General features: G+C 40.4%; 2 protein-coding genes and 3 non-coding genes across 8 annotated transcripts; 4 read left to right on the top strand and 1 right to left on the bottom strand.

The window, feature by feature from the left end:
* Positions 1-1,293: 1,293 nt before the first annotated feature.
* Positions 1,294-10,468, bottom strand: cep63 (centrosomal protein 63). Of its 4 annotated transcripts, none has more exons than XM_015361355.2 (16): positions 10,067-10,468; positions 9,932-9,970; positions 9,599-9,663; positions 9,163-9,418; positions 8,135-8,230; positions 7,743-7,865; positions 7,229-7,342; positions 6,435-6,626; positions 5,873-6,018; positions 5,345-5,491; positions 5,053-5,167; positions 4,381-4,578; positions 4,142-4,228; positions 3,221-3,426; positions 2,414-2,747; positions 1,294-2,091 (listed from the first exon to the last, which is right to left on the bottom strand). In XM_015361355.2, exons 3-16 carry the CDS (start codon positions 9,637-9,639, stop codon positions 1,915-1,917), a joined length of 2,232 nt encoding a protein of 743 aa, XP_015216841.2. In that variant the 5' UTR covers positions 9,640-9,663; positions 9,932-9,970; positions 10,067-10,468; the 3' UTR covers positions 1,294-1,914. The 4 variants fall into 4 exon arrangements, with proteins under 4 accessions (XP_015216841.2, XP_015216840.2, XP_015216842.2 ...); XM_015361354.2 differs by having other exon boundaries at positions 6,426-6,626; positions 10,067-10,353; XM_015361356.2 differs by having other exon boundaries at positions 6,426-6,626; positions 9,163-9,340; positions 10,067-10,337.
* Positions 10,469-10,532: 64 nt separating this feature from the next.
* Positions 10,533-10,604, top strand: trnap-agg (transfer RNA proline (anticodon AGG)). Its single transcript has one exon. It is a non-coding gene; the product is annotated as a tRNA-Pro (tRNA).
* Positions 10,605-10,879: 275 nt separating this feature from the next.
* On the top strand, positions 10,880-10,951 carry trnap-cgg (transfer RNA proline (anticodon CGG)). Its single transcript has one exon. It is a non-coding gene; the product is annotated as a tRNA-Pro (tRNA).
* A 1,278-nt stretch (positions 10,952-12,229) lies between these two features.
* On the top strand, positions 12,230-12,301 carry trnap-ugg (transfer RNA proline (anticodon UGG)). The gene has a single exon. It is a non-coding gene; the product is annotated as a tRNA-Pro (tRNA).
* Positions 12,302-13,266: 965 nt separating this feature from the next.
* smx5 lies at positions 13,267-18,869 on the top strand. The gene is made up of 5 exons (XM_015361353.2): positions 13,267-13,344; positions 14,337-14,404; positions 15,113-15,143; positions 15,995-16,054; positions 16,851-18,869. The coding sequence occupies exons 1-5, from the start codon at positions 13,342-13,344 to the stop codon at positions 16,974-16,976; spliced, it is 288 nt and encodes a 95-aa protein (XP_015216839.1). The 5' UTR covers positions 13,267-13,341; the 3' UTR covers positions 16,977-18,869.
* Positions 18,870-25,509: the final 6,640 nt, after the last annotated feature.

The raw sequence follows: 25,509 nt of genomic DNA, 5'->3' as shown, positions 1-25,509 counted from the left end.
TTTAAGTATATGTCTGTTCAGTATTTTTCCTATGATAGTGATGTGTTTATTTGCTCATCTTAATGAGTTTTCAACTTTGCAATCACTGATCTTTCAAAGGAATGTTTTTTTCTGCCCCTAAAGGGTTACAAATGCTGACTATCAGGACATCTGGGAATATTAAAACATTTTTTAATGCGCAATGAAAAGAAAACCTCCTCTATGCCAAATTCCTTCACATTTCTATTTGTTGGTTCTTTCAGAGCATGTAACCATAGTAACTGAACACCATCAGTAACCCTGGCTTGCAGCCTAGCATAACTACATTTATTTGCCACAGATCCTTCCAAAGATAAAAACAAAACGTATAAACCTAAAATAAGCCTTCTTGTTGATATTCTCTATTGTTGAAGGTTAAAACATTCTATTTTTATTTATATTAGCAGCCTAGGATAAGTATGAATCCTCCCATCGTCTGAACATCTAAATTATGTTTTGATGCTCCCTTTCCAAATTTCAGAGTCCCATATGGTTGACATTAAAATTCCTCAGGCTTTTTCTCATGCAGCTCATAAAGGAGAAAACACTGACAGCACTGGCTCTACAGCCAGATTCCTTCAGCAAACTTAAACAATTCTGAGCAAGATGTCAAGATTGGAATGCTTCAGCAGAAGAATGTGCCCTCTACTTCGGAATGATGTGGGTTCGAAAGCCCCAGCTGAGAAATTCTCAGAACGGCCATTCAGATCTATGGAATTTGAATGCTGCTTTGTAGTGCTTTCAGTTTGTCACTTTACAAATTTGTATTCATAATTTTCTGCATCAGTTGAAATACTGGGAATGAACTATTCAGTTTAAAGGTTGGGAAAAGGAAGCCAAATACCATGTTTCACCTGGATAATGGAGATAAAGTATAGCCATATTGGGGGGAAAAAAGTTTTCAATGACCACAAATGTGATTTTCAATGTCTGAAATCAAACCTGTACTGACCAGCTTTTCAGGATGCTGTAGTCATTGTAACATACCATGCCCGGTTTTAACTGTACTTAGGCCATGAGGGAATATCAGTCATGTAACAATAGAACAGCTCTGCACTGTGGTTCAAATCAACAGTCAGGCAGATTTGGATGTTAATGCACAGTCAGAGGGAGGTTCTCCAGATGCTGGTAATGATTTATTTCAACACACTCCTCCTGTCACCTCATCTTTCTCTTGGAGCAAACAAAGCCCATCAATGATGCTAGAAGAAGCTCGTTGTGCATTATAAAAATGACCATTGTCCCTCAACATACCATTTCTGACTTCAAATTAGATCAGTGAAACATATAAAACGTTTAATTTACAGGTACAAAAATATTTACTACATCTCTTAATACACAATAGCACCTTCCACTGACCTTTGACAAAGAAAACACAGAGAAAATCACCATTAAAAAAGAATGAAATAAAGGTACAGACATGACAAGAGTTGACAATAAAAAAATAAGTGCTCCAAGAGATGTTGCGCTCTTCTATGAAAGTGCAGGACATTGTCTGCTCCACTGACGATTACTTTAAAAACCAAATTACACATCAGGTGCAGACTACCTTCCTGTTCTCTAATAATATTAAAAAGTAGTAAAGGAGGTCAGTTTTGTATAAAAATATAGAGGCAGTGCAATGCTTCTGTTGAGAGGTTTGTCTGCACAGGATGTCTTATTTAATTATTCATACATACATATATATGTGTATCCCTAGTCTCTTTGCCGCCTGCCCCTGATTAACTGTAGGAGACCCAGATAGCATCACTTCATGAACAGCATTTGCAGTCCATCAAGAGTGGCAAATTAACTGCAGCAGGGGAAGGTGGCTGTGGGAATGAACCAGTGACTGGGCACCATGATGGGGTGCTCTTGGGTTTCCAAGGTAAACATAAATGACAACTAGGCAGGACTCTAACCAGAGGAAGACCCAGCCTCCTTCTCCAGGTACTTTTTCACTGTTTTTGTGGTATCCTCTCTCATGTCCTGGATGTGCGCATCCAGACGTTTGAGCAGGTCTTGGGAGCGCTTGTTCTCATCCTCAAGGAAGCGAGTGGCAACAGAACTCACGGGCGAGGCAGGTAGAGGATCCTAGGGAGGAAAAGAGAAGCAAAGAAAAAATGACCATTGAAATGTTTCGCAAAAGCCTGTGGCTATTTTCATAGTGGTCATATTTTGATACAAAGAAAGCTAAAAAGGATAACTCTGCATTTTACTCCATGAGAAGCACAAAAAAAATACAAATTTGTAATGAAGTAGTAATCTATAGAGATCTTAACAGAGAAATGGGTTTTCTCTGGGTTGCAGAAGTCCCAGCTGTGAAAAGGTGCCATTTTATTTTTGATTTACCTATTGGTTTAACATGTCAGCATAACTAGAAAAACTAGAAAAAATGTTTCAAGAGACAACTAACCAGTGGTGTAAACTCTTTATGTTCCACAGACCCAAGAGATTTTACTGAGGCAGTGTCAGAGGAACTGTCCTCATTCCTGCTGTGCGCTGTGCTTGGACATGTAGATTTTTCCTGGTCTCCTTTCAATGACTGGGAGGACGAGGAAGTTGGTGAATTACTCTTATTGGCCAGAGACTGTCCATCTGGTAGGCTGGGGAAGGCTTTGAGATTGGCTTCTTGCAGGCGATGTTTGAGGTTCTCAATTTCCTTTTCATAATGCATAGAAGTCTCTTGCATCTTGGTTTTCAAGTCCTGAAGCTCCTGCATGTGTTTCATCTGCATCTCCTGGACTTTCCTGAAACAGACTGCAGGCTTGCAAGTAACTGTTCGAAAATCACAGGGAAGTCCTCCCAAAGGGTATTCTTTATTATAAAGGGAACTTAAAGAAATTCCTTGGCCATCGCTTCATATTTCCATCTTTTTCTTTTCTGCCGGAATGATACACTCGAAGCTGCCTCTTGGGATATCATCTAAGTGTGAGATCAGAACCCGAAATATCTGTGGCTCTCTTTTCACTTTTACAAGCATCGGAAAATGAAAGAATCTAAGAAAATAAAGCTCAGCCAGGCCTAGACTCATCATCACTGCCAACAAGATGACTAAATAGAAAGGCTGGGTGTAAAACTCTGTGACCTATTTACTAAGCAGTAAACTGGTATGACTTCTAAAGAATGGTATGGTGCCTAATTTTGGCTACATCCAAGGAAAGAGACTTACGAAGAACTGACTAGATTCACGCCCACATTCAGTCAGCTTACGCTCACTTACCTCTGCTCTTGAGCGCCCAGCTGGGTCAGTTTATTCTGGCTCTGCTCCAGTGCCCTCTCGTACTTGTCCTGCCAGGCCTGCATGGATGTGTCCAGCCTGGCACCCACCTCAGCCAGGTCCTTCCGCAGCTGCAGGTTTTGCTGCTCGAGGCTGTCCAGAGAGGACACATAGCCGTCTCTCAGCGCCGACAGGGATCCCTCAGTCTTCTGCAGCACATCGCGGTTATCATTCATTGTGGGTAGAAAGCAGAAATGACACGTAACTAATTGTCTTTCCTCATGAAAAAGAAATCAAGAACTGGCCGTGTCACATATTCATGGCGATATCTGAAGTCTGTCCCCCAAAAAAATCACATGTGAAGACCTTTGTATTGGAAATTTTATCCATTCATTATCTGATTAGACACTTTTCCCCGAAGAGGGTTATAGTGACACAGAGCCCATCCTAGAAGCATATGGCACATGGCAGGTTGACAGAAGACCACATGGCTGCCCTGGACGCCAATCCATCACAGAGATTTCAAAGTACGCACATTCCATTAATGCAAACAAAAATGTGCCATGTCAGCTCTGTAAAATAAACTGAATTCCTCCCCCAACCCTCCAAATCAACTACTACAAACATGCTTAGAATAAGAACACTGCTAATTCAAGCAGGTAGCTGCGTCCGTATGTGTAGACTGCAAAGGAATAAGTAAAGGTTTATTCCACGCTGAAAAGAGATGAAAGAAAACACAACGTTTCGGCTGTGGAGCCTTCATCAGGTGACACCTGGAGAAGGCTCCACAGCTGAAACGTTGTGTTTCCTTTCTTCTCTTTTCAGCGTGGAATAAACCTATTACTTGTTCCACTGCTAATTTAAGCCCCGAAACACTCCTTCAGTTTAGGAATGTAGGCCCTACAGTTCCGAGGTTGCACAAACCTTAGAGGTCCTGGATTCCATGCGTTCAAGAATCTCAGTCAGGTGCTTATTCTCCATCTTCAGGGTCTCCAGCTGCACTTGTGCCACCTGCACAGAGAACAGCAGCAATGAAGTCTTTATTTGCAGACTTGCATCCTTATTCCTGCAGTCCAAAGACAAGCCTGTCGCGGATGGCAGTGGCCTGCTGGCATGCCAAGGTGCCCCACTCTTCCGTGGGCCGATTACCCTGCCACGCGCACCTTGAGTTCGGCTGCCCTGTGCTCCGTCCTCTCGACCTCAGCGCGGAGCTGGCGCTCAATGCTGGAGGCAGAGCCGCTCAGAGTTGCTATGGTGATATCCCTCTGGTGAAGCTCGCCCGTCAGCTTGGAAACCTCTTTCTTCATGCCCTCCATCTCCCCTCGATGTGTCTGCAGTGCCCTCTGCAGCTCATCCCTCAGCTGGGTGACAACAACACACCTGTTCAGTAATCTAACAAGAGCTACCACAAGGCTGTTTGAAAAGCTGGGTGGTTTTGGTCATTCCTGTTGCATACGAGCTATAGCAGCCTTGGCATCAGTTATCTACTCTATTGGATTCATTTAGTTTTCCAAATTTACATGACTAAGCTAAATTCTGGATAAATAACTTATAAAACTACAAGGACGGTGCCCCTCATATACTGGACATGTACATGACTGAACTATAAAACATTCCAACACACATTCAAACCAAACAAGAATGCAGCTCTTCTAAGTAAATTGACACTAAATAAGAGTACGATCTCTGTTATTTCGGATTTATTTCTGGTTCGAAGTGTGTTTTGAACAGAGGGAACCTATGATTGTTCTCTACTGCAAAGCAGTCCATGCACAGGGCTGATTTACTTGAAGAGAAGGCACCACACACAGAAGAATGAAACAGCTGCCCTTTACTTTCTTATTTTCGCCCACGCAGTGGTTGTGCTCCTCTTCCATCCGCTGGAGTTCCTGCTGTTTTCCATACAGTTCTTCTTTAAGACCCTCTGACTGAATGCGCATCTTTTCAAGGCTAAAAAAAAGGTGAAATTTCAGGATTCATATCAGGTCCTCTCTTTTAAGCTTCCACATAGTATATTTTAATCATCAAGAAAGGGTACAGTCTACATAGCACATAGTATATGTATTTACCTAGCATAATTAGGTTTCATGCAAAGTGGCGAAGGCTACTTCATTCTGGACTTCCTACCTTTCCTGAAGCAGAGCCACCTCTGCTTTCAGGTGCCCCTCACATGCGCGTGTAGCACTGAGCTGAATTAGAACCTGCTCCAGATCCTGTCTCAGAGGTGCCAGCCCTCCAGACATACCCTGCTTCTGTAGGCAGCTTTCAAGAGACCTGAGTAAAGAAAATCCCACAGGGAATAAATAAGAAACTGTCTGCGATAAGGTCTTCTGGGAAAACCCATTTTGAAAGTACTGTACAGGTCTTAATCTATAGATTTTGGAATGTTTTTTTTAATAGCATTAATAATGCAGGTTAAGTAAAATGTTATGGTACATATATAACCATATAACACACATACCATTTTCTAATATGTTAAATGCACTCAAGTATAAAAACAATCTACTGTATGTGTCTGCCCTTATGTCTTATGGTTTTACAGCATTTAATTTAAATGTAACTCTTTACAGAAAACAGTAATGGTCTAACAAACTGTTAACAGGAATAATTCTGCAGTTAGTAGTGTGTAGGAGGTTTAAAGCTAGGATGTCACACCTGATAAGATGCTCTTTAGCCTGCAGGGCCTCAGACAGCCTGCCCAGCTCAGCACGGAGCTGTTTCTGCTGGAGCCCTGAGCTACGGACAAACTCATCTTGTGTGTTCAGGGTGGCCTTCAGTTCGGTTTTCTCTTCACTCAGCACCTGGACATGAAATGCAGCACAATCAGCTTTAACAAGAGCCATTCAACATCCTCCATCACATGGAAACCGCTGGGAGATTCTTTCATGTGCTCACTATTGAATATGTTAAGTCACAAATTCATGAACCTTCAGGAGGATGACCTCCTAACCTACTCATTTCGGGTCTTTATTTAACAGAAAAATTACCTTATGAATTGCCACTACAGATGACTTGATTTTTGCTTGTTTGTATATTTAGAAAATAGCTTTGAAATGAATCACTACCATTTACTTAATCCCGCGGTTCAGCGCTACAGAATGGACTATGCATCGAAAACTGCTGTTGGAGAGTCAAACATCCAGACTAAGGACTTCACTCATTTTCACCATTGCTTTTACTTTCCCTCGTTCTCATCTCCAGCACCTACCCTGCTGACCTGCAGTTCCCTCCTGGAGTCTCCCAGTTCTTCCCACAGAAGGCTGAACCGCTCTAGCTCCATCTCCTGGGCGTGCAGTCTGTCCTGGGCTCTTTCCAGCTGGCTCCGGAGACGCTGGACCTCCGACTGGATGGCCAGCTCACTCTGCTCCTGCTGGCGGCCAGAAACCTGGGAGTGGTAGGCAGCCGACTCCTGCTCAGCAAGAGGGATGGAATTCACAGACTTGGAAGACTGATTGAAAAATGCCACTGAGAATTAAACGGTGGGGATTGACAAACTTGTATTTCAGTTTTTTATTTGAGCTCAACTGACTGCTCTTTTCTGAGTTCCCACTCTAGGAGGTGCAGCCTGTGATTCACTGCAAGTTGGCCTCTTGATCAGATCTCCTGGAGACAATGTCAGTCACACTGCTCCAATGTGCAGAAAACTAGTTCCAGCTGCTCCAAACGATAAGCTAGAATCCATTTTTCCTCCACATTCAATTCAGTGTCCCAAAAATCAAATCTCAAATACTGTACATAAATCAACCTTGCCAAAATGCTACTCAGTTCAGAATACATCTTGAAAAAGATATACTTCTGTGTAAAGATCTTTCTATGTGTTGTAGAATGCCTTGCAGAAAGAAATGTTAATGCCACTCTTTTGTAGAAAGTGATGCTTGGTCTTTCACAGCACAAAGCTTGAATGCGTTTTCTAAATCATTTCAAACACTAACATCCCGCACAGAAGGCCCACCTTAAGGCAGGCAAACAGAGGGGGAAAAAATAAGAATGCCATCTTCCTAAACTGATTACCTGCATAAGCTGATACTGCTCAGCCAGCGTTTTCCTCTGAGCCTCCAGGGCGGCCACCTGTCTCTGGTACTGGAGTCGCTGCTGCTCCCACTCAGCTGACTTCTGACGGAACTCCTGAGAAGCACAAAAGGCAGTCAGGAAAGGCCACAGTGCAGACGGGCAAAATTCTGAACTCTATCTTCTGAGACGTCTAAGTGCAATACACACATTTTGGAAATGATATGACAGAAAGTTCATTTGCTTTACTAAAAAAAACTTGTTCTGGAATCGACTTATTTTTTAGGTTCAGATGTATAAACTTCCAATGATGTGTGGCAAAGCGTACCACTGCTCATCCCAGGACAGGAAAGTGGAAGATCATTCAGTGACACAAAATAAGAGCGTGAGTTGTACTATTAGCCCCCTAATACTGTAAAACTGAAGAACTCCAAATACTGTCAAATCCATTTACTGATCCAGTATTGCCATCTCAATTCAGAAGGTGGTGTGGAGATGAGTCAAAGCTTCACATCACCTCTATCTTGCCGTTTAATCTGCTCAGTTCCGTCCTGTCTTCTTCTCGGCTCCTGGCTCCTTCTCTGGCCTCCTTCAGCTGCCGGCGTTGCAGCTTCTCGTAGCTCCGCTTGAGCTTGGACAACTGCAGCGAGGTTCAGACACGCGCCTGTTCAACCACACTAATCCACAGCTTCACAAGATTCCAGCGCAAGTTCGTTCCTTCCCTTACATTTGCCAAGTATCCGAGTAACTGACTGAGTGCCACGTGCAGCACTTCACAGTGATTCAATTAACCTTTGTGCTGGTATCCTACAGCAAACCGTAAAACTTTTACTTGCTTTTCTTTCCTCTGTTCTGCTCTGCCTCAGAGTGTTCACGACAGATGTCCGGAGAAAACCTGCGGGGACACACCTCTTCTCGAACTCGCTGCAGCTGCTCCTCGTACTTGGAGACCAGCTCCTGCTTCTCATTCTGCGCCTCTAGCAGCTGCTGTCGGAACATTCCCACCTAAGAAGGAATGGACAAGAGTAACTAGGTGCGCTCTGAGGACTCCATTGCCCATTCTCCACCTCACTGTGGGATACTAATGCTGTAAGGAGCACTGGGAAAGCATTCTGGCCATGTAAGGAGGAGGCACATACTGGCAGAGACATTTACATACAATTCATGGATTTTACGTAAACATCTGCTGAATCTCAGTTTCACGTGAATACCAGTAATTGATTCTGGCTGGCTGATAGCTGGGCAAATAACAATCCGATTTTGCTTTAATATGAACGAGAAAAGGTTTTTGCCACTCATTTCATAGGATATTTTCATACCAAGTCCGTTCAGATGACAAGCATGCAAAGCCTTCCAACACAACCTCCATGCCAGCTCGCCTTCAGCATGTCCTCTACAAAGTTCACTTGAAAGGTTTTGTCCTGAAGATCTAACAAAGACTTCCTTGATTCTGAACACTGACCAAGAGTGAAAGCAGAATGTAATTTTCTTTGATAAAAAAATATTTAAAAGAGTATTTCGTCGTCAGTCATAATGATCTACAAAACACACCGTGAAAGCTCTCTCTCTTTAGCAAAGACTGTCACTTCTCCATACCAACTTATCATCCCCCCCCGAAAATAACACAGATATGACCACCAATCTCTTTTCCACTCTCCTATACTTTTCTTCAAGAACACAGGTGCAAATCAGGTCCATTCGTCTAATGAAGTAGTATTCCCGTAAGGCAAGCTGACAGGATTGACACGTCTTCACCATGACGAAATTTCCCAACGGGGATTATGAAATCTTACATTTATATAGCTGAAAATGTATCTTCCTACAACCATGCAAAATCTAAAAATTGCCAAGCTTGTCTTTACCTACCCCCGGTCCACTACGCCAATACGAAGCTTGTCGCGAAACACTTCTGACAAAAGTACTAGCTGCGGCAGTACCTCCTTGTGCTTGTGCTCAAGAGCGTCCCTGGCAGAACGGAGCTCCTCCTCTCGAACCTGCAGCCGCCCCTGCAGGGCCCGGTGCTGGCTCTCCCACTCGCTCCTCTTGTGGGCCACCATGATGTCGATCTGACGCATCAGCTCCTGGAGCTCCGGTTCACACGACGACAGGATGGCGCTGGGGAGGAGAGAGAACGCTGATTCCAGCCTCTCCACGCACCTGCCCGTGTGGTTTCTGCCTGAACTCCCTCTTTGTCTAGGGAGCAATGGTGGAAACATAAGCTGTCCCATCTGCTGCTGAAGCAGGTGTGCGTAACATGCCTTTGGTGGGAGTTAAGTGGCGGAGCAAAACACAAACTCCAAATCCACATCCACTAAGCGTGAGAAAAACAGTTCTAAGGGAAACATGATAAGCCTAACTGTGAAGTCCCCCTACCTTGCAGTTTCATCCTGTAGCGTCCCCCAAAAGGCCTCCATTTCACATTAATGCCAGTAGGGCATCTGTCACATAAAAACATGATGATCTTAAGAATGTAACACTGTATTATTCATTCAAAAAGTAAATAAAAAATAAAACAACGCCATCCAACGTACACCGACTGCAACATACTCCCTTATAAGTTAAAGCGGATGTCTAATGGGGGTACGAAGATGAATAGCAAGGACAATATCTCTTCTAAATGCAAAAGCCGGGCAGGAAGAAAAGATTTGATTTGGAGAAGACTCGGTGATGAAAAACATCTTATGTTTCTCCAAGAAGCAAACTTACCTGGTTGCCGCTTAGAGAGGTCAAAAATACAACCAGAGTCTGGAAGAAAACGCAGGAAAACGAAAGAGATTAATTTAAAGGTATCGATACGGACGGAAACCCAATGCTTAAATACATCCTTCCCACACTGCAAACCTTAACTGCGTCCAGCTGTTTCCATGGTTAAAAAAATACAGGGGGCCGCTTCTTCTCTCTTTTCGCCAGTCTCCCTTACGATATCGCAAGCTCAGCTCACAAAAGGTGTCGTGCTCATTAAAAAAAAATGCCTTCAGAATAAAACGTTATCGTCTTTCTCCATTAGCTCTCAAACTTGCCATCCGGCTACACGCAGTCCCGAACAGCTCTGGCGAGTTCAAATGTTTACAGCTCTGTACGAAGAAGGCATCATGGGAAAACATGGTGGGTCTCGGAAGCGTCGCGCCCGCTGATTTCTGTCCTCTGTAGCAGACAATAAGCTCTTGAGTGGGGCTCTTTTGCCGGGCCCCGGAAGGATAAAATAACTCAAACGAAAATTGGAAAAACTCACCACGAATACGTTTCCTGCGATTCTAGACAAGGGTACGTTTAGTATTTATGGATGCAACGTAACGCCGTTTGTACAGGCTCGTTGGTCTAGGGGTATGATTCTCGCTTAGGGTGCGAGAGGTCCCGGGTTCAAATCCCGGACGAGCCCCAGTTTTATGCAACTACTACTAATAAACGCGAATACTTACTGATGTCGAATTAAATTCATAAACTGGACTTGTGTGAATTCATATGTATGCGAGTAGTTTCGCTACTCATAAGAATCAAAAAGTGTGTTTTAAAATGTTCATCAGTCAGTTAGATAAGTCTGCATTGGTACACCTAACATGTTATTCTTTGGCTACATTGGATTAAAAAAAAAATCAGTGCAGTGTAGCCGTAAGAAAATAAAAATATACATGCAGTGGAGGAAGGACATCGTGTGGCTCGTTGGTCTAGGGGTATGATTCTCGCTTCGGGTGCGAGAGGTCCCGGGTTCAAATCCCGGACGAGCCCAACTTTTGAAAACATGAAAAGTAGGCATCGGGTTTAAATAAAAACCATCCCTTGTGGGTATATAGCACTTTAAATGTAGGAGGGGACCCATGTCAGTATCCATTGTTGAAGCTCCTGTGCAAATAGAAGGCATCATCCTACCTGTGCAGGAAAGACCGTACGAGTTCGATATTTAAATTCAGACAGGACACTGTCTTACGAACAGAGGCATGGGATGTGCAATAAAAAGACATTAAGACGTGTATTGTCTCATCCTAAGCATCCACGCACACCTGAAGAAGGCCCCACAGCCGAAAGGTTGTGTTTCTTTTCTTTTCAGCACGGAATAAACCTTCACTTGTTTATTTTCATCCTAAGCATGCCACCGGATAGTGTACCGTGTCCCCTTTCATCATACTGGGACGTGGATGTGGATCTTGTGGTCCGGAGGGAAGAGGGTGCCACCACCCCAGCCCACTGGTTCACGGAACACCACAGATCGCAGTTATCCCACCTCAGTACTGGCCAGGCCCAGCTGCGTCTGCAAGCAGTCGATTGATCCCGGAGTCTCGTCTGGACGGTTTTTCAAGAACCCTGGCAGTTTGGGCAAAATGGGTTATTTCAAACTCTAGTGACTTCTGTAAAAACAAGGATACAAGAGTTTATTAGCTGCTGCTATCATTAAGGAGTTTAATAGCTGCTATATCATGCATTAGATCGTATCTGGTTGCACAGTGGCGATCCCGCCTGGAAAACAAGCCTCACAGCCTTCTCTTCTTTTCTGCTCTGTTATGCTTGTTTTTTTTTTTAAGGCAAACAGCCTAGCCATTATGGTAACGTAAAAGCTCCGATATGCCGACACGTAATACACAGTCATTTAGAGCAAAGATTATTTCTCAGTCATAATTAATTTAGAATACTCATGGTGGTATAAGTCATAATTCATACGTTCAAGACGTTATAATGTCTTCAGATAAAAAGCAAAGCGCTGATGTAGGCTTTTGATGCAGCGATTGATGTTTTGTTTCCGTCCTTTCGGCTGCTAAACGCTTTGCGGCTCACTTTTTTATTGGTGACTCTCGATTTACCTGCAAACGTTTTAGTGCCATAAATTATAGAGACTTCCACTGCAATTATGCAGTATAACTCAATCTAATTGTTGTTTTAATATGAATGAAATGTGGATTATTATGGTACCATGCATGGTGTTTTAATCTTGTGCAATCATTTGGGCCCCATTAATTTACACCTAACGTATTTTATTTTATATGTGGCTTTCTAGAAACATATGCGCTAGCGGGCTCGTTGGTCTAGGGGTATGATTCTCGCTTTGGGTGCGAGAGGTCCCGGGTTCGAATCCCGGACGAGCCCCATTTTGTTTACTGTGTTTTGAATGGTTTTCCGACCTTAATTAAATGAGTGACTCTCATATTCCAAAAAAGTAGCACCGATAATAATGACGTAAAGCCAATAACGTTAAATAAAGAATAAGTGAAATTAAGTGAAAACACTTCTCAGAATAACAAAATCGCCAGAAATAATATCAGCAACAGGTATTCTAACTAGAACTAGAACTGGAATGACCAAACTGATTTTTTTCATTTTAACTAAGAAACACCGATACGTATATATTTTCATCAATAGAGGGCAGAGCAGCAGAAAATCTCAACCTATAACAATATTCCCTTCGTATTCCAAAAGGGTCTAAATCATTACAGAACACAGCACAAACACCAACACAGTTGTAGGTTTTACTGTGTATTTTATATTTTATATTTGTGGGAAAATAAAAAATATTTTTATGGTTAAAAATGCACAGAAAAAAATACATTTTTGTTCTAGTACATATACTAAATACATCTTCGTTACCTTAAATGTATTGATTTGATTTTAAGCTAAATAGAAGCGATATTTTATAAACAATAAAGCAAACGTGATTTATGTTTTCAATTTTCAAATGTTATGCATGTCTTTAATTACAGAGACTATTAATGGTTAACAAACCACTGCAGTTACTGATACAGATAACAGTAACAAAATTAACTACACCTAAAATAACTAAGAACTTATTTTGGTAACTTTTTGACATAATAGTTAAAGCCTTTTGTTGAAAGCTTCCTGATATAATTCTTCGTGTGTAGGTCCCTTCGAAAATACACAATTCCTGTATCCTCTCTACCAATATGGCGATGCAATCTGCATGTGATAATAAAATATTACTCTTTCTTCCATAAACTCTATGGTTATACCACGTGTCGCCCAGCGGACAAAGCTGATTGGTGAATATCATTTCGGCTCATTTTTATGACGTCAAAGAAGTTGCTCCAATGGGTGAGTAGGACTTCTAATCCCGTTCTCGTTGGGATGTAAACGGAGAGTAAAGGCGCAGTGGGGGTCGAGTGTGAGTGAAAATGGTGAGATCCCTTTTCTGTTCAATTTTGAGAACAGTTTTTAATGCTTTCTGTGTACATTTCTTTTCACTATCAGAAATTAATTTCTGAAAATGGTTTTGACTACCGGCACCGTGACGAGATTAAAATTACTCAAACGTTTCGTCAAAATATCTTTAAAAAATACCAGAATTAATTTCTTTAATCCATTGGCAACCAATTCAAATTTGAAAGAGCATTGTAATAAAGCTAAATCTTGTTTTTTGAACAGCCGTACGGTTTGCATTCACCTCTCTTTGCAGCTGGATGTGCGTCTAATCCGCAGGAAAGCTTTGTTTTAAGTAGATGCTCGTTACGTGTTTCGAAGGGTCTGTGTGTCGCGGATGTTTCTTGGTGATTCCGATTCCGCTTTTTTTTTTAATAACTTGAGCTATTTAAACTATGATCACGTTTTTCGCTCTGTTGAATATTCCAGTTGAACTGTTACTATTACTAGCTTAACTGTTATTAGTAACTTAAAATTTGCGAACTTTTAGCGCCCGTACACGGTAGGTATGATTCATTAAGTAAAGCGCCGGAGAGCCCATCTCTAACGAAAAGTGTAGACGCTGAGGACATGGGTTTGGGATAGGCAAGGCCTAGTTTAGTGCTCTAGGGAAAGATGCTGAGCCGAACAGGTTGCCCCGAAAGGCATCTTAAACGCCCAGCTTCTTGTTATTCAATTTCGAGCTTGATCGGTGCAGTATCTGCAAATCAGACTTATTCCAGACCGTCTCTTGCTTTCCCGTAGTCTTTTTGGTACCTTTACTGAAGGAAATTCTGGAATTGTGTTGTTTACAGCAAGAATCACACGATATTAATGTGCTATCCCAGGCATGTTTCAAAAGTATTACTGATGTTCTTACAGACACAATTCCAAGTCTGCCTTTTTTTGTAGTGACCCCGTGTAGATTCTCATGTGATTTGGCCAGGATTGCTGGCAGGGGGTTTCACAATCCTTTTCTTTCCCTCTGCAGTTATTCTACTCGTTTTTTAAGTCCCTTGTGGGGAAGGACGTCGTGGTGGAGCTGAAAAATGATTTAAGGTGAGGGCCGCACTGGCCAAAAGAAAGAGAATTTCGAAGTTGTGGCAGTCGGTGAATTTGTAAACAAGGTTTTGCCTCAGTTTCCGGAAGTGGAGGAGTTTATTGTTCAGGATGAGAGCCAAGCTGGAACGAAAGCCTGTACATCCACTGGCCTTGCAGGACTGTGATCGGCCTCCTCTGTCATAGTGGGTTTACACTGGCCTGTTATCTCCAATGAATTTAACTAAGATCTCTTAATGTCTAGAATAAAATGACAGAAGATAACAGCACATCATATCCATTTAAAAAAAGAGAAAGCAAGGTCCAGGTACAATATTGTTTGTACCTCCTTATAGGTGTGTCAGAGCAGAAAGTTAAAATACTAAAGGGCAGCATTCATAAAGACCTGAAGGAATGAGGTGGTTATATCAGAAATACAAAAGACGATTCCAATGTCAATGAATGCTTAGAATGTATATTAAGGTTTTTATTAAGACAGCGCTTTCAAATGTGTTAGCAAACCACCAAACACAAAATAGTTCAACAATGGCAGTATGAACTTGATGCAGTACAGCAATTAAATTAGCTTATGTTCCATAATCCATAGCAACATTTTTGTTAAACAGTGTAAGATGAAGTCACAAGGAAAAAACCTTTAAGCATTTTTTTATGGAGCCCAAATTATCTAATTATAATGTTTTTTTTTTGTTATTGTGTGCTCTTCTATAGTATCTGTGGGACACTTCATTCAGTTGACCAGGTAGGTGTTTTGTTTCTCTATTCTATTTTTATGTATATCTTCTCCCTGTTAAATCCACAAATGTAAAAGTGGCAATAGTGAAAATCATTTTTTCATTCCAGGTTGTGAAAGGTTAGCTTTACCGTATTTGTATTTTACAGTGTCATTGCAAAATATTTCTGAGTGATAAAAAGCTATCCTTGTTGGATAGTTTCTTGACAACTCTTGTAAAATGGCTTAGGAGTTTGACAAGCAGCCTTCTCATTCTTGCTATTGCAGATCAGCAGTCGGTAATGGGGCTTTGCATGAAAATTCTCCATAAAAATTAAGCAGTTAAACCCCTGTCATTGAATCAGAGTTTATTTTATTAGTTGGTAATTTTTTCAGCCATGCATTTTGAAGCAAGTGATATTCATATTTATTTTCTCACCATATTTGGAGAACGTCACGTCTTATCCTGCTAATTTATAATTCAGGTGTTAAGTTGCCCGAAATGCAACACAGTCAACAACTCTCATTGCCAACTCGTACCTTACCGCTAATTGAAACATGGCAACATTAATTATACAGAAATATTGGCTACTGTAGAAATGAATGGGATTGTGGAAACCGTCCTCAGGATCTTTTTTTTAACTTTAGGAAATAAATTGAGGTTGGCTGTCTGTGTATATTATAGTATGAATATCAGCATACTTATATTGATTTATTTTTACTTTTTTTTTTACTTTCATTACTTCAATATAGTTTTGCCAGTTCTGCACTTTTACATTCCACCTGTGCTTTTGTTGCAAGCCCAGTTAACTCTTAATTGGTGGAAAACCATAATCATTATTGACTGACAAAACATTTGACTGACATTTTCTCCTTTTTAGTACCTGAACATCAAACTAACAGACATCAGTGTGACTGATCCAGAGAAGTACCCTCACATGGTGAGTCTGTTGACAAGATTTGGTCCTTTAACTGCAGTCTCAGTTTTTCAGACTGGTTGTTTAATCTCGGTAACATAAATTAATTGACAGTATCACAAATTTTACAAATTCTGGATTAGGAACTAAGTCATGAATTTTCTGAAAGTAGTGTATAGTTGCCATGTTGTTGTGAAGCCCTGGTCTTTGCCACGGGCAAGTTCAAGAGTTTCTGTGAATTGAGTCATGAAGCGGCCCTTCCTGCTCACTAGTCACTGTAGTGACTAATGTAATGGGATGTACGGGCGAAGTAGTGCAGGTTGTGCAGCAGATGTTTCACCACAGAAATGTGCATGAAGAGTTAACCAGTAGTATTTGCTGGCAAAACCGTCTTAACTGAGAGCAAAATGTCTGTTGGATTAAAAGAGGTGTATTCACAAGCCTGCTTGTTTGAAATGTAATGGGGCCGTTTCACCTCATCAGAAGATTGGTGGCCGTGTTCTGAATTGTAGAGTATGGTGCTCTGCAAACCTGAACATTTCGAGTACTTTGTGATGTAAATTGGGGGTTTTACATGTAACTGCATACATCTTACTTTCAATGTACTCATCAATGCCTTTTTTTTTCTAACCCCGAAATGTTAAAATAGCATTGCAGTTCCCCTTGAAATGGCAGTTCTTACAGAAAGACGGATGTATTTCATCTTATTGTTCTCGTTTAATAGCTGACATTTGCCCTTCCGGAAAACAAGGACTCCTGGAGGAGCAGCTAGACTGATCTTTTTTTTTTATCTTTTGCCCCTTTGGTCTGTGACCCTTAGCTGTCTGTGAAGAACTGCTTTATCCGAGGCTCAGTGGTGCGGTATGTGCAGCTCCCTGCGGATGAGGTGGACACACAGCTGTTGCAGGACGCCGCACGCAAAGAAGCCATGCAACAAAAACAGTGATCACATGCATGAGCGGGGTGGGCCAGGGAGGTGTTGCTGTTTCCACAAGGGTCCTAGGCTGCCTTTTGACTACACATTCACTGGAGCATGTGTAAAACCATAGCCTAAATAATTCATCTTAATTTTGTTATTAAAGTAAATGCTTTCTTAATTGGATTTCAGTTTTGCATAATTAATAGGTGCTCTGATTAAGTGATCGTATCTTTCAGTGTTTCCTGTAGCTGTGATGTTGAATCCTCCCAAAGCCGTAGAGTGTGGATTTGTAGGGTGCCAAAACCTACTTCGTCAGTATGGCAACTTGGGTGGTTGTTTCTTTATTTATGTATCCCTTAATTTCTGCTTCTTTCTTGAAACAGAAGTGGGGTGCAGGCTAATAACCCATTTACTACTGGAATGGGGGAAACAACTTTAAACATAACACTTTTCGAAGTACTTCTAATTAATGAGAAATCAAAGTAACATTTGGCAATTTGAAATTAAAGAAAAGACTATAACAATGTATTATCAGGCTTATAAAAGCTTAGTTTTTTTGTGTGTGTATGCAGGCATGTGCAGGGATTTTTTCTATTCAACAGTAGGTAATATTTATAAGGAGTTTCTTTTGTTATTTTGTCCCTTCCTGGCTTTATGCATTGACATAGCATCACCACAATCAGCCTGGCATCAAATGTGTTCAGAAAACAAGGTGTGAAATTGCTTTATTAAAGTAAAACTGAAAGGAATGCTGTTAAAAAGTGCAAGATCCTTAGGAAGACTTGTTAGTTTTTTTATGATAAATCATACAGATAGAACATATTTATTATGTTCTAGACATAAAACAAATGATTTTTGTTTAATTATGGTTTCACAGCTTTTAGCAACTGCTTTCCTTCTGGGTAATGAAAAGATCCTAAAAAGGGATTTTTCATTTTAAAATTTAGAAATGTGAAAAGAAAAAAAAGCACACTAAAATGTAGAAAACATTCTGTAGGAAATGTGTTATGGTTTTATGTTCTCTTATGTTTTGGTGCTGTGTCAAGTTTATTTGAAATGTTTTGGGGAAACAAAACTGTGCAAACAATAGCACCAGAAAAGGTTGTACAGATTTGTTTTTGCATACACCCATGAATGTCAATTTAGACAAGACCTTCCAAAACCAATTTAAAAGAAATTTCAGTCCATTTTTTTTCTGATGAACAACTGAAGAAAACTGAACAGTTTTGGGAATCAAGGCTGTACTGTACTGCAGTGAAACTTACCATTTAAAGATTTACCTGGGAACTGCATTAAGCGAAGTGTATAACAGAAGCATTTTGGCCCTTAAATATCAGTTCTTCTTCCTAAAAATCAATGTAATATTTTTATAGAAAGAATAGAAAAGTGCATGTATTTTTTCAGAATTGGTAACAGCCCTCAGATTCCTTTTACAAGGTCTTCCTCGGAACCATGTACACACACTGTATTGCAATTCTAATATTGTAACATTAGTTAACGCACCTAATTGGTTAGCACAGCTTTATGATGACCTCCACAAAGATCATATGCACAGATTTGAAGAATTAATTTAAAAGAATAATCAAATCAGATTCGCACAATAAACAAATTATCAGTTTCTGGATGAATTACGGTTGTATTGTCTCTCTGAACTAAGTCTTTACCTTTAAATAGGAGTAAGAAGAGTGTCTTTTGAGTTTAAATTTTTGCTCATAGTGGTGTGGATATGTAAAAGCTTTACATTGAATTTATAGGAGTTGGATTCCCATTTCCATTAATTATGTTTGTATGTTTAAACTTACTTAATGGTGGATTTGGTTAATTTTCTATTTGGTTGAGTCACAATGATATGATAAATGATGTAGTGTGTTTTGAGAGACTATTTTGTTAAAAAGTAGAAATAAACGTTTTTTTTTCCAACCCGTGGTCTCCGATTTTCAAGTGGTTTTATGGTCTTTTTAAGTCATATAAACATAAAACGTATATGTGAAAGAAAACATATACGGTATACATTAAAACATACATTCATCACATCTGAAACAGGCTACTGGCATACATTACAAAAAACAGAATTCCCCTAATTGGTGTTTCTTAAATAAATCATATGGTCTTTGTTGTTTGACCGTTTCCAATAATTACACCTTGCTGCTGTACTGTTCTCATTTCGTCAATGTGGCGTTTGTCGAATTATTTTCTTTACACTGAGACATCGGAATAAACATTTGTGAAACGCTGCGGGTCCCGGCGTGTCTCGGTGTCATGTGGAACCCGCTCCTGCTCGCATCCATGGCGACGGTGAGGACCGCGGGAGGATGAGGCGCAGGTGATGACGCAGTCAGGAGGCAGGTTGCCTGGAGCTTTCACTAGTTTTGCCTAAGCCGTATTTTAGAGGTACTACCAAATCGAGGTTGAGTAGGTTATATTATTTTTTTGTGTTCTATATGAAATATATATTTTTTAAATAAACGTTTTGAAGTGAGTTTTTTTTTACCACAGAACAATTGTCTCCCTCTCACACGTAACGTAAAACAGGTTCAGGGTCTTTCAATTAACGTTTATTTACGACACGACGATGCAGGTGTGAAATCCTTTAAAATGGCGCAAGCCACTAGCGTGCAGTAGTACTGCGAACTGGGAGGATTTTTTGGACGGGCTTTTGTTATAATCATCGCCATGGAGCAGGTACAAGTGTTTTGAGGGGCAGTGTATGGGAAGGAAATTTCAATGCTTAGAAGAAACCGCAAGAGTAGTAGACAACGCTGAATTGTAGAGTTTGGCTTAAGAGATGAAAACTGCAGTTTAGCTGTTAATAGAAATGATAGACCGCGCCTTCGCTTCATCACAAGGTATTTCTCTTTTAGACCCATACGTCGTTGACGTAGCAAAGATATTATGATTATTTAATTCATATAAATAAAACATCACTTTTTTTTCTCCCAAACAACCAACGCTACTTAGATGTCTACAGTGTTCGTGCTAAATAGGCTTACAAATCGAAAGAACCGGTTATACAAACCATCAAAATGATTCTGGGGATTGCAATCACACCTGAGAAACAAGCTTTCCAAATATATAAAGGTCTGTCCACGGGTATTTAAGAGAATCATCTGGTGTTCCTATTTTTAAGAGTTTGTAATTTTACGATATTGTTAGAAAAATGCCATAAACACTGTGTATAACCATTTTCATTTACAACAATAATTCTTAGTTATATTTAAGCTGATGTACTGGCTGTTTCTTTAGATTTTTTTGTTTTGTTTTGTTTTGATTGTCTTCTGCTTTTGGGCCTTTCCAAGTACGGCCCTCATTTCACCATGATTTTTGTTGGCCATATAATGCAGGTTTATCGAACAGGGATCTCCTTGGGTAGGCCTTAACCATTCACTGAATTTTTTTTTTCTCCACTATTCTTGGTTCTAAGTTGGGTAAAAACGTTCTAAATGTTTTGTGGCTGTTCTTTGTTGTCATTTATTCATCATTTGTTTTTCTGTGACTACATTCAAGCAACTGAATTAACAGCATTCTGCTCCATTCTGTGCCAACAAACACCGTACTTGTCAAGGTAATGTGCAGGCAATTGCCTCATGATACAGATTATAGCCGGTGAAATATAAGAACTGACACAGCATACACGCATCTTATTTACCACACTAACAAATCAGTTTGCAAGGCTTCATGGGCAGCAGGATAGCTCACAGTTTCAGAAAGAGGAGAGCATAACATACAGTGATATTAAGGAATGTTGAACATAACACTGTGAGACAGAAACCTAAAAAGATAGGAGTGAAGTGTGTGTAATTTTTTTAAATTATTTTTTTATTTACACCCTTTGGAAAAATTGTGACTGGTATAATGCATGAAGATGACTATTGCAAAATTATCCACACATTGTTCTAGAGTGAAGCAAGTTAAGTTAGCTCTAGCATCCACTGAATATCAATTCTTGACACAAACTCTTTTTTTCTAATGAACTGTCAAAAATCAAAGATGACTGCCAAGAAATAGAGGTACAACTGAACTGACAAAAGTACTTGTCACCATTGACTTGTAATTGTTAGGGAGATCAGGGATCTTTGCTCCAGTGCAGCCCAGAGGAAGACGTCCTTTCTGAAGATCAGGTAGGTCTCAGCATTAAAAAAAGGTTCAACTCTGGGGTTGAAAATGACACTTTTGGATCTAGTAGACTGCAAAAAGAAAACTTCAAGCTATCCCCAATACTAGTTCCTTCCATCCATTTTCTAGCTACTTCTTTCGGTTCAGGATCACAGGGAAACCAGAGCCTATCCTGGCAAGCAATGGATGTGAGGCAGGATCCACCCTTGGTGGGATGCTAGGCCATTGCAGGGCAGACACACCTAGGATCAGTTTTCCCAGAAGCCAGTTTACATATCAGTATGTTTTTGGACTGTGGAAGGGAAGCCATATGGACATGGGGAGAACATACAAACTCGATGCCAATAGCGCTCCAGGTCCAGAATTGAACATAGGGCCCCAGCGTTTGCAAGGCAGCGATGCTAACCACTGCACCACCACGCTGCCCATAATACCATCTCTCTTCTCCCTGTTGCTAAATGAACCCAAAATGTATTTTTTCACTGAAAACCTCGGTAAAACCTAGACATCATTGATGTCTAGAGCAGTGGTTTACAGCCCTGGAATGCTGCTGGCTGGTTTTCATTCGTGGTGAGCCCTAAATCTTTACTGCTAATTGATGACTCAACTGCTTGATTGTTTAGACTTTCATTTCACTTTTTTCTTTGGTTAGCCCTCAGCTTCCAGAATACCTGACTTCAAGGGTACTGTTTCCAACAGCTTCAGCACATCAAAAGCTTCACAGCTTCTCCAAAGAGCTCTAACTGGTTGATCAGTTTATGTTGAACTGATAGGTGGAAATGGCTCTGTATTATACTTCCACAATGAGTATTTTTTGCTTTTGCAGTGATCCAATTTACAGTTCTGGCAACCTAAAGAGTTCAGTTCAGAAAGTGGTTGCCGGTTAAACATCCAGTATGACCATTTAAGAGCCGAAAGCAAATTTACAAACTTGCCTCAGATAGAGAACTGTAATCGAGTGGCTCAGCAGACACAACCACTATACAAATTGAGAAGCATTGGCACAAAGTAATCCCAAAGCATATTTGTAGTGAAAGTATTTTTTTGTCTTTATGTAATGCTCTGTTCTTATTGCTTTGATACTCGCAGGGGGATCAAAGTGAGCTTGAGACCAGCCACATGTTCAATTCATCCTTTGAAGAATTTTCAGATGAAGAGGTACAGTCGCTATTTGGCTATTTAAGAAACCTGAAGTCACACTGCCCTCCTAGGACCAGGATTGCCCAGTTTCATGCAGAAACACCTAATTTAGGGTCACTCAAGTTGCTCTCTTAGGAGGGCAGGTAGAAACAAAACACAGTCCAAAAGAGATTTTGGTAGTCAATAAAAATATCAAATATTTAATTGATCATTATAAGAATTAAGGTGTGGGTTGCATTGCAGTAGAGTGAACTGAATGAGCTTCATGCTTGGTAACTTTGCTCAGAGCGTACAGTGTTCTAAAATTTGAAGAACGGTTTGCACATTTTTCTCTCTTTGGTCTCTTAATTTAACAAAATTAAAGTTAAATTCCCACCCACCCAGAAACATAATCCTTATTGGAGCCGAAACAAATTGCCTAGAGCTGATCCTTAAATAGGGAGTAAGTAGTGTGGTGGGGTAAGAATCTCACATGAGAGGATGAAAGTAGGTCTATGATGCTAGTTATTTTACAACTAACATCTCTGTAGATATCTACCAAGAAGGAGCGACACTGGAGACTTGGCCCGGAAGACCTGAATGAGACATTGTTGTACAATTTCCCTGGACTAGATCGTGCTCTGTTTCTGGTGGAGCTTTCAACATCAGAAGATCTTCAAAATCTAGAGAAGAGGTCCAGTGATGCATGAAGGTCCACAGTTGGGTAAACCATGTGGTTGAGACTATTTAAAAGCAGAAAGTGTAAAGTGAAGTTGCAGCACTTCTAGAGCAAGATTTAAGGATGACGTTCTTTACAAAAGTGAAAAAACGTGGGTAACAAAAGTTTGCCTGAAGTAACTTGTAATGTAAATTTCAATGTATATACAAATAGTGTCTGTGTATTGATTATTTTTTTTTGGCAGAAATGTATTTAATAAGCATGATCCAGTTTGGAGTTCTATTTTAATCCAAATAACCTTGTCTGTTGGTTTGTGTTGTCCACAATTAAAGTGACATATTAAGTGTGCAGTATTTAACCTGTTTTTATTAAGTACACCTTTTCGGATTCATTCTTCTTACTGCTTTAATTGAAGTTTCTAGATTGACATCCCATAGAGGTACAGTATGTATCTTCCAAGAGTTTTTATTTTGTGACTTGAATTTTGTCTGTGGAAAAGGAAACCACTGAAGCTGAGTGAGACCGAGAAGGTTTTGCTCTTTTTAAAGGCTTGGGGAGAAATAGTGCATAAAGCGATTGATAATGTGTAGCAGGGCATCCGTCTTGAGTGACTAGCCCAGTAGGCCTGGACTGGTGACAAGGATGGCAGAGAGTCCTTTGATAAACTGAAGCATTCCTGTAAGTGGTTGTACTGTAGGTCCCTGAACCTGGAGATCCCCAATCTTGTCCTTGAAATGGCTGGTCTGTTTCCATGATTTCTAGATCTCTTCAAAGCATTGGTACCTGAAGCATTGAGAGAAGCTCCTCAACTGCTCTGATTATGCTAAAAATGATCTGATTTAGGTTGTGAAAAGCTCAGTTAAACAATCTGAATATCTGTGGATACAATAGCCCATTAAAACTAGGATCTCTAAATGTTATTTGTAAATGTGAGTATACTATATAGAAAGTCTCCTTAAGTAAGCTGTTTTAGAGGCAGAAAAAATCACCCAACCAGAAATATGGGATGAAAAAGCAGAGAATTCCCTTATCTGTGATTATTTCTTTAGAAAAGAAGCGCCATACAATAGGCTCCCTGCAGGGTTTAATTTGCTTTTGAACCTTTTGTGGAGGTCTGGAACGAGCTAACCAGCCATGTTCTTGAAGCTAATACTCTTTGCTTTATTCAACAAAAAAGAAATGACTGGATCATATCCTTGTATAAGTTACTTGCTAGCTACCAAATTATCTAGATATACCAAATAGCACTCTCTCATTTGAAAATCTCATGTATCCTTAACTGAAAGTCTTGTTTTGATCATGTGACATGATGACAGACATTTTATTGTTGTTTCTTTTCATATGCATAAAAAAGGAAATGAAAAAATAGAATTTTGGGTTATCCCATGGGTTATTAAACATAGGTATCTTTTTTTCATAAATTGTCACACCTTTGCATACCTGTTACGTGGAGTATTCTGGTAATGTACTTTCTGCTTGAAAGACTGAGACCTTCAGAAAGGTGTAGGAATGACAGAACATTCTTAAAAGCATAAGGTTTGAAGGTAATGCATTACAGATTTGGGAAAGGGGACTGTGCTGGATTGGGCAATGATCGATTAATCTTCCACCATTAAGGTTTCGATAACCTGTTGACAAGGTACATGTGCCAAAATAGTGGTTTAGTACCCTGGACACAGCAAATGAATATAATCGCAAGCGAAATAAAAATGAGCCTCCAGAAAGGTGTGAAAATCATACAATCAACAAACAACCTATAGAACAGTTGTCTTTTACTTGTGTGATACTGACATCTTTTGGTGGATTATAGGACCTGCAGAGGTCTGTATGTCTATGCAATGTTAGAAAGCTGCTTATTCTTAGGAAGGGTCTGGCTGTGACAACACAGAGCCTGTATCAGAAAGACAGGGCAGAAAGTGGGACTGTAGCCTAGAGAGGGCACAGCTAGGAACCTAAGCAGAATGAGGAGTTAACCAAGGGGGAGCTGCAAAAGTGAATATGGGGTGTAAGAGGACATAATAATAACTAATATTATTAGTGGGATTTCCAAAAACCAATGACTCCGTACATATTGACAAGAACAACGAATGATAAAGTTACACAAGAACGTAACCGGATAGAATGTAGGGCAATTATACATTGGTCAAAATAAAAACCGAATCTTTTGCAGAATCAGTGGAATAGCGCTCTGTAAAAAAAGGAGAAGCAACAGAAAAGGAATGGTCTGTGATTTAGTCCTGGGTACAGTGGGCAAAGGACGAGGCTCAACTGAACGCAGCCTGTGGGAGGAGTGTTAGCATGGAGGAGCTCGGAGATGTACGATAAAACCAGATTATTTATCAGTTATCGGTCAGTAACAGCATCTTATATTGAATACGTGACTTTATAGGCAACCAATGTAGGGACTTACGTGTAGGAGTGATATGCTGCCAAGGTCTGGAGTGAGTTGAAAGTCTAAGTGCAGAGTTTTGGAACTTACTCTGCCACTTACTGTAAAGCTACTTTGCGGTTTACTGGGAAGAGTGTTGGGGAGCCCATGGGGTATAAAGTTGCAGAAATCAAGCCTTGCTATTATAAATGCATGATTCAGACACCCAGAAAAAAATGCCTACTGCAGGCAATATTTCTAAAGCAGGAAAAAAAAGATCA

Source organism: Lepisosteus oculatus, chromosome 13 (assembly GCF_040954835.1).
Source record: "Lepisosteus oculatus isolate fLepOcu1 chromosome 13, fLepOcu1.hap2, whole genome shotgun sequence".
In the NCBI taxonomy this organism is placed as follows: Eukaryota; Metazoa; Chordata; class Actinopteri; order Semionotiformes; family Lepisosteidae; genus Lepisosteus; species Lepisosteus oculatus.
This window is presented reverse-complemented; position numbering and strand designations above follow the sequence as displayed.

Excerpts from the sequence above, each read along its gene's own strand:
- cep63 (XM_015361354.2), bottom strand. The coding sequence starts at position 9,639 with ATGGAGGCCTTTTGGGGGACGCTACAGGATGAAACTGCAAG. Across the intron at positions 7,866-8,134 it reads TGCAGCGAGTTCGAGAAGAG|TTGTCCAAGCTCAAGCGGAG; the intron begins GTGTGTCCCCGC and ends ACCTCGCTGCAG. Across the intron at positions 2,092-2,413 it reads ATAAAGAGTTTACACCACTG|GATCCTCTACCTGCCTCGCC; the intron begins GTTAGTTGTCTC and ends TTTCCTCCCTAG.
- smx5 (XM_015361353.2), top strand. Across the intron at positions 14,405-15,112 it reads GAGCTGAAAAATGATTTAAG|TATCTGTGGGACACTTCATT; the intron begins GTGAGGGCCGCA and ends GCTCTTCTATAG. Across the intron at positions 15,144-15,994 it reads CACTTCATTCAGTTGACCAG|TACCTGAACATCAAACTAAC; the intron begins GTAGGTGTTTTG and ends TCTCCTTTTTAG.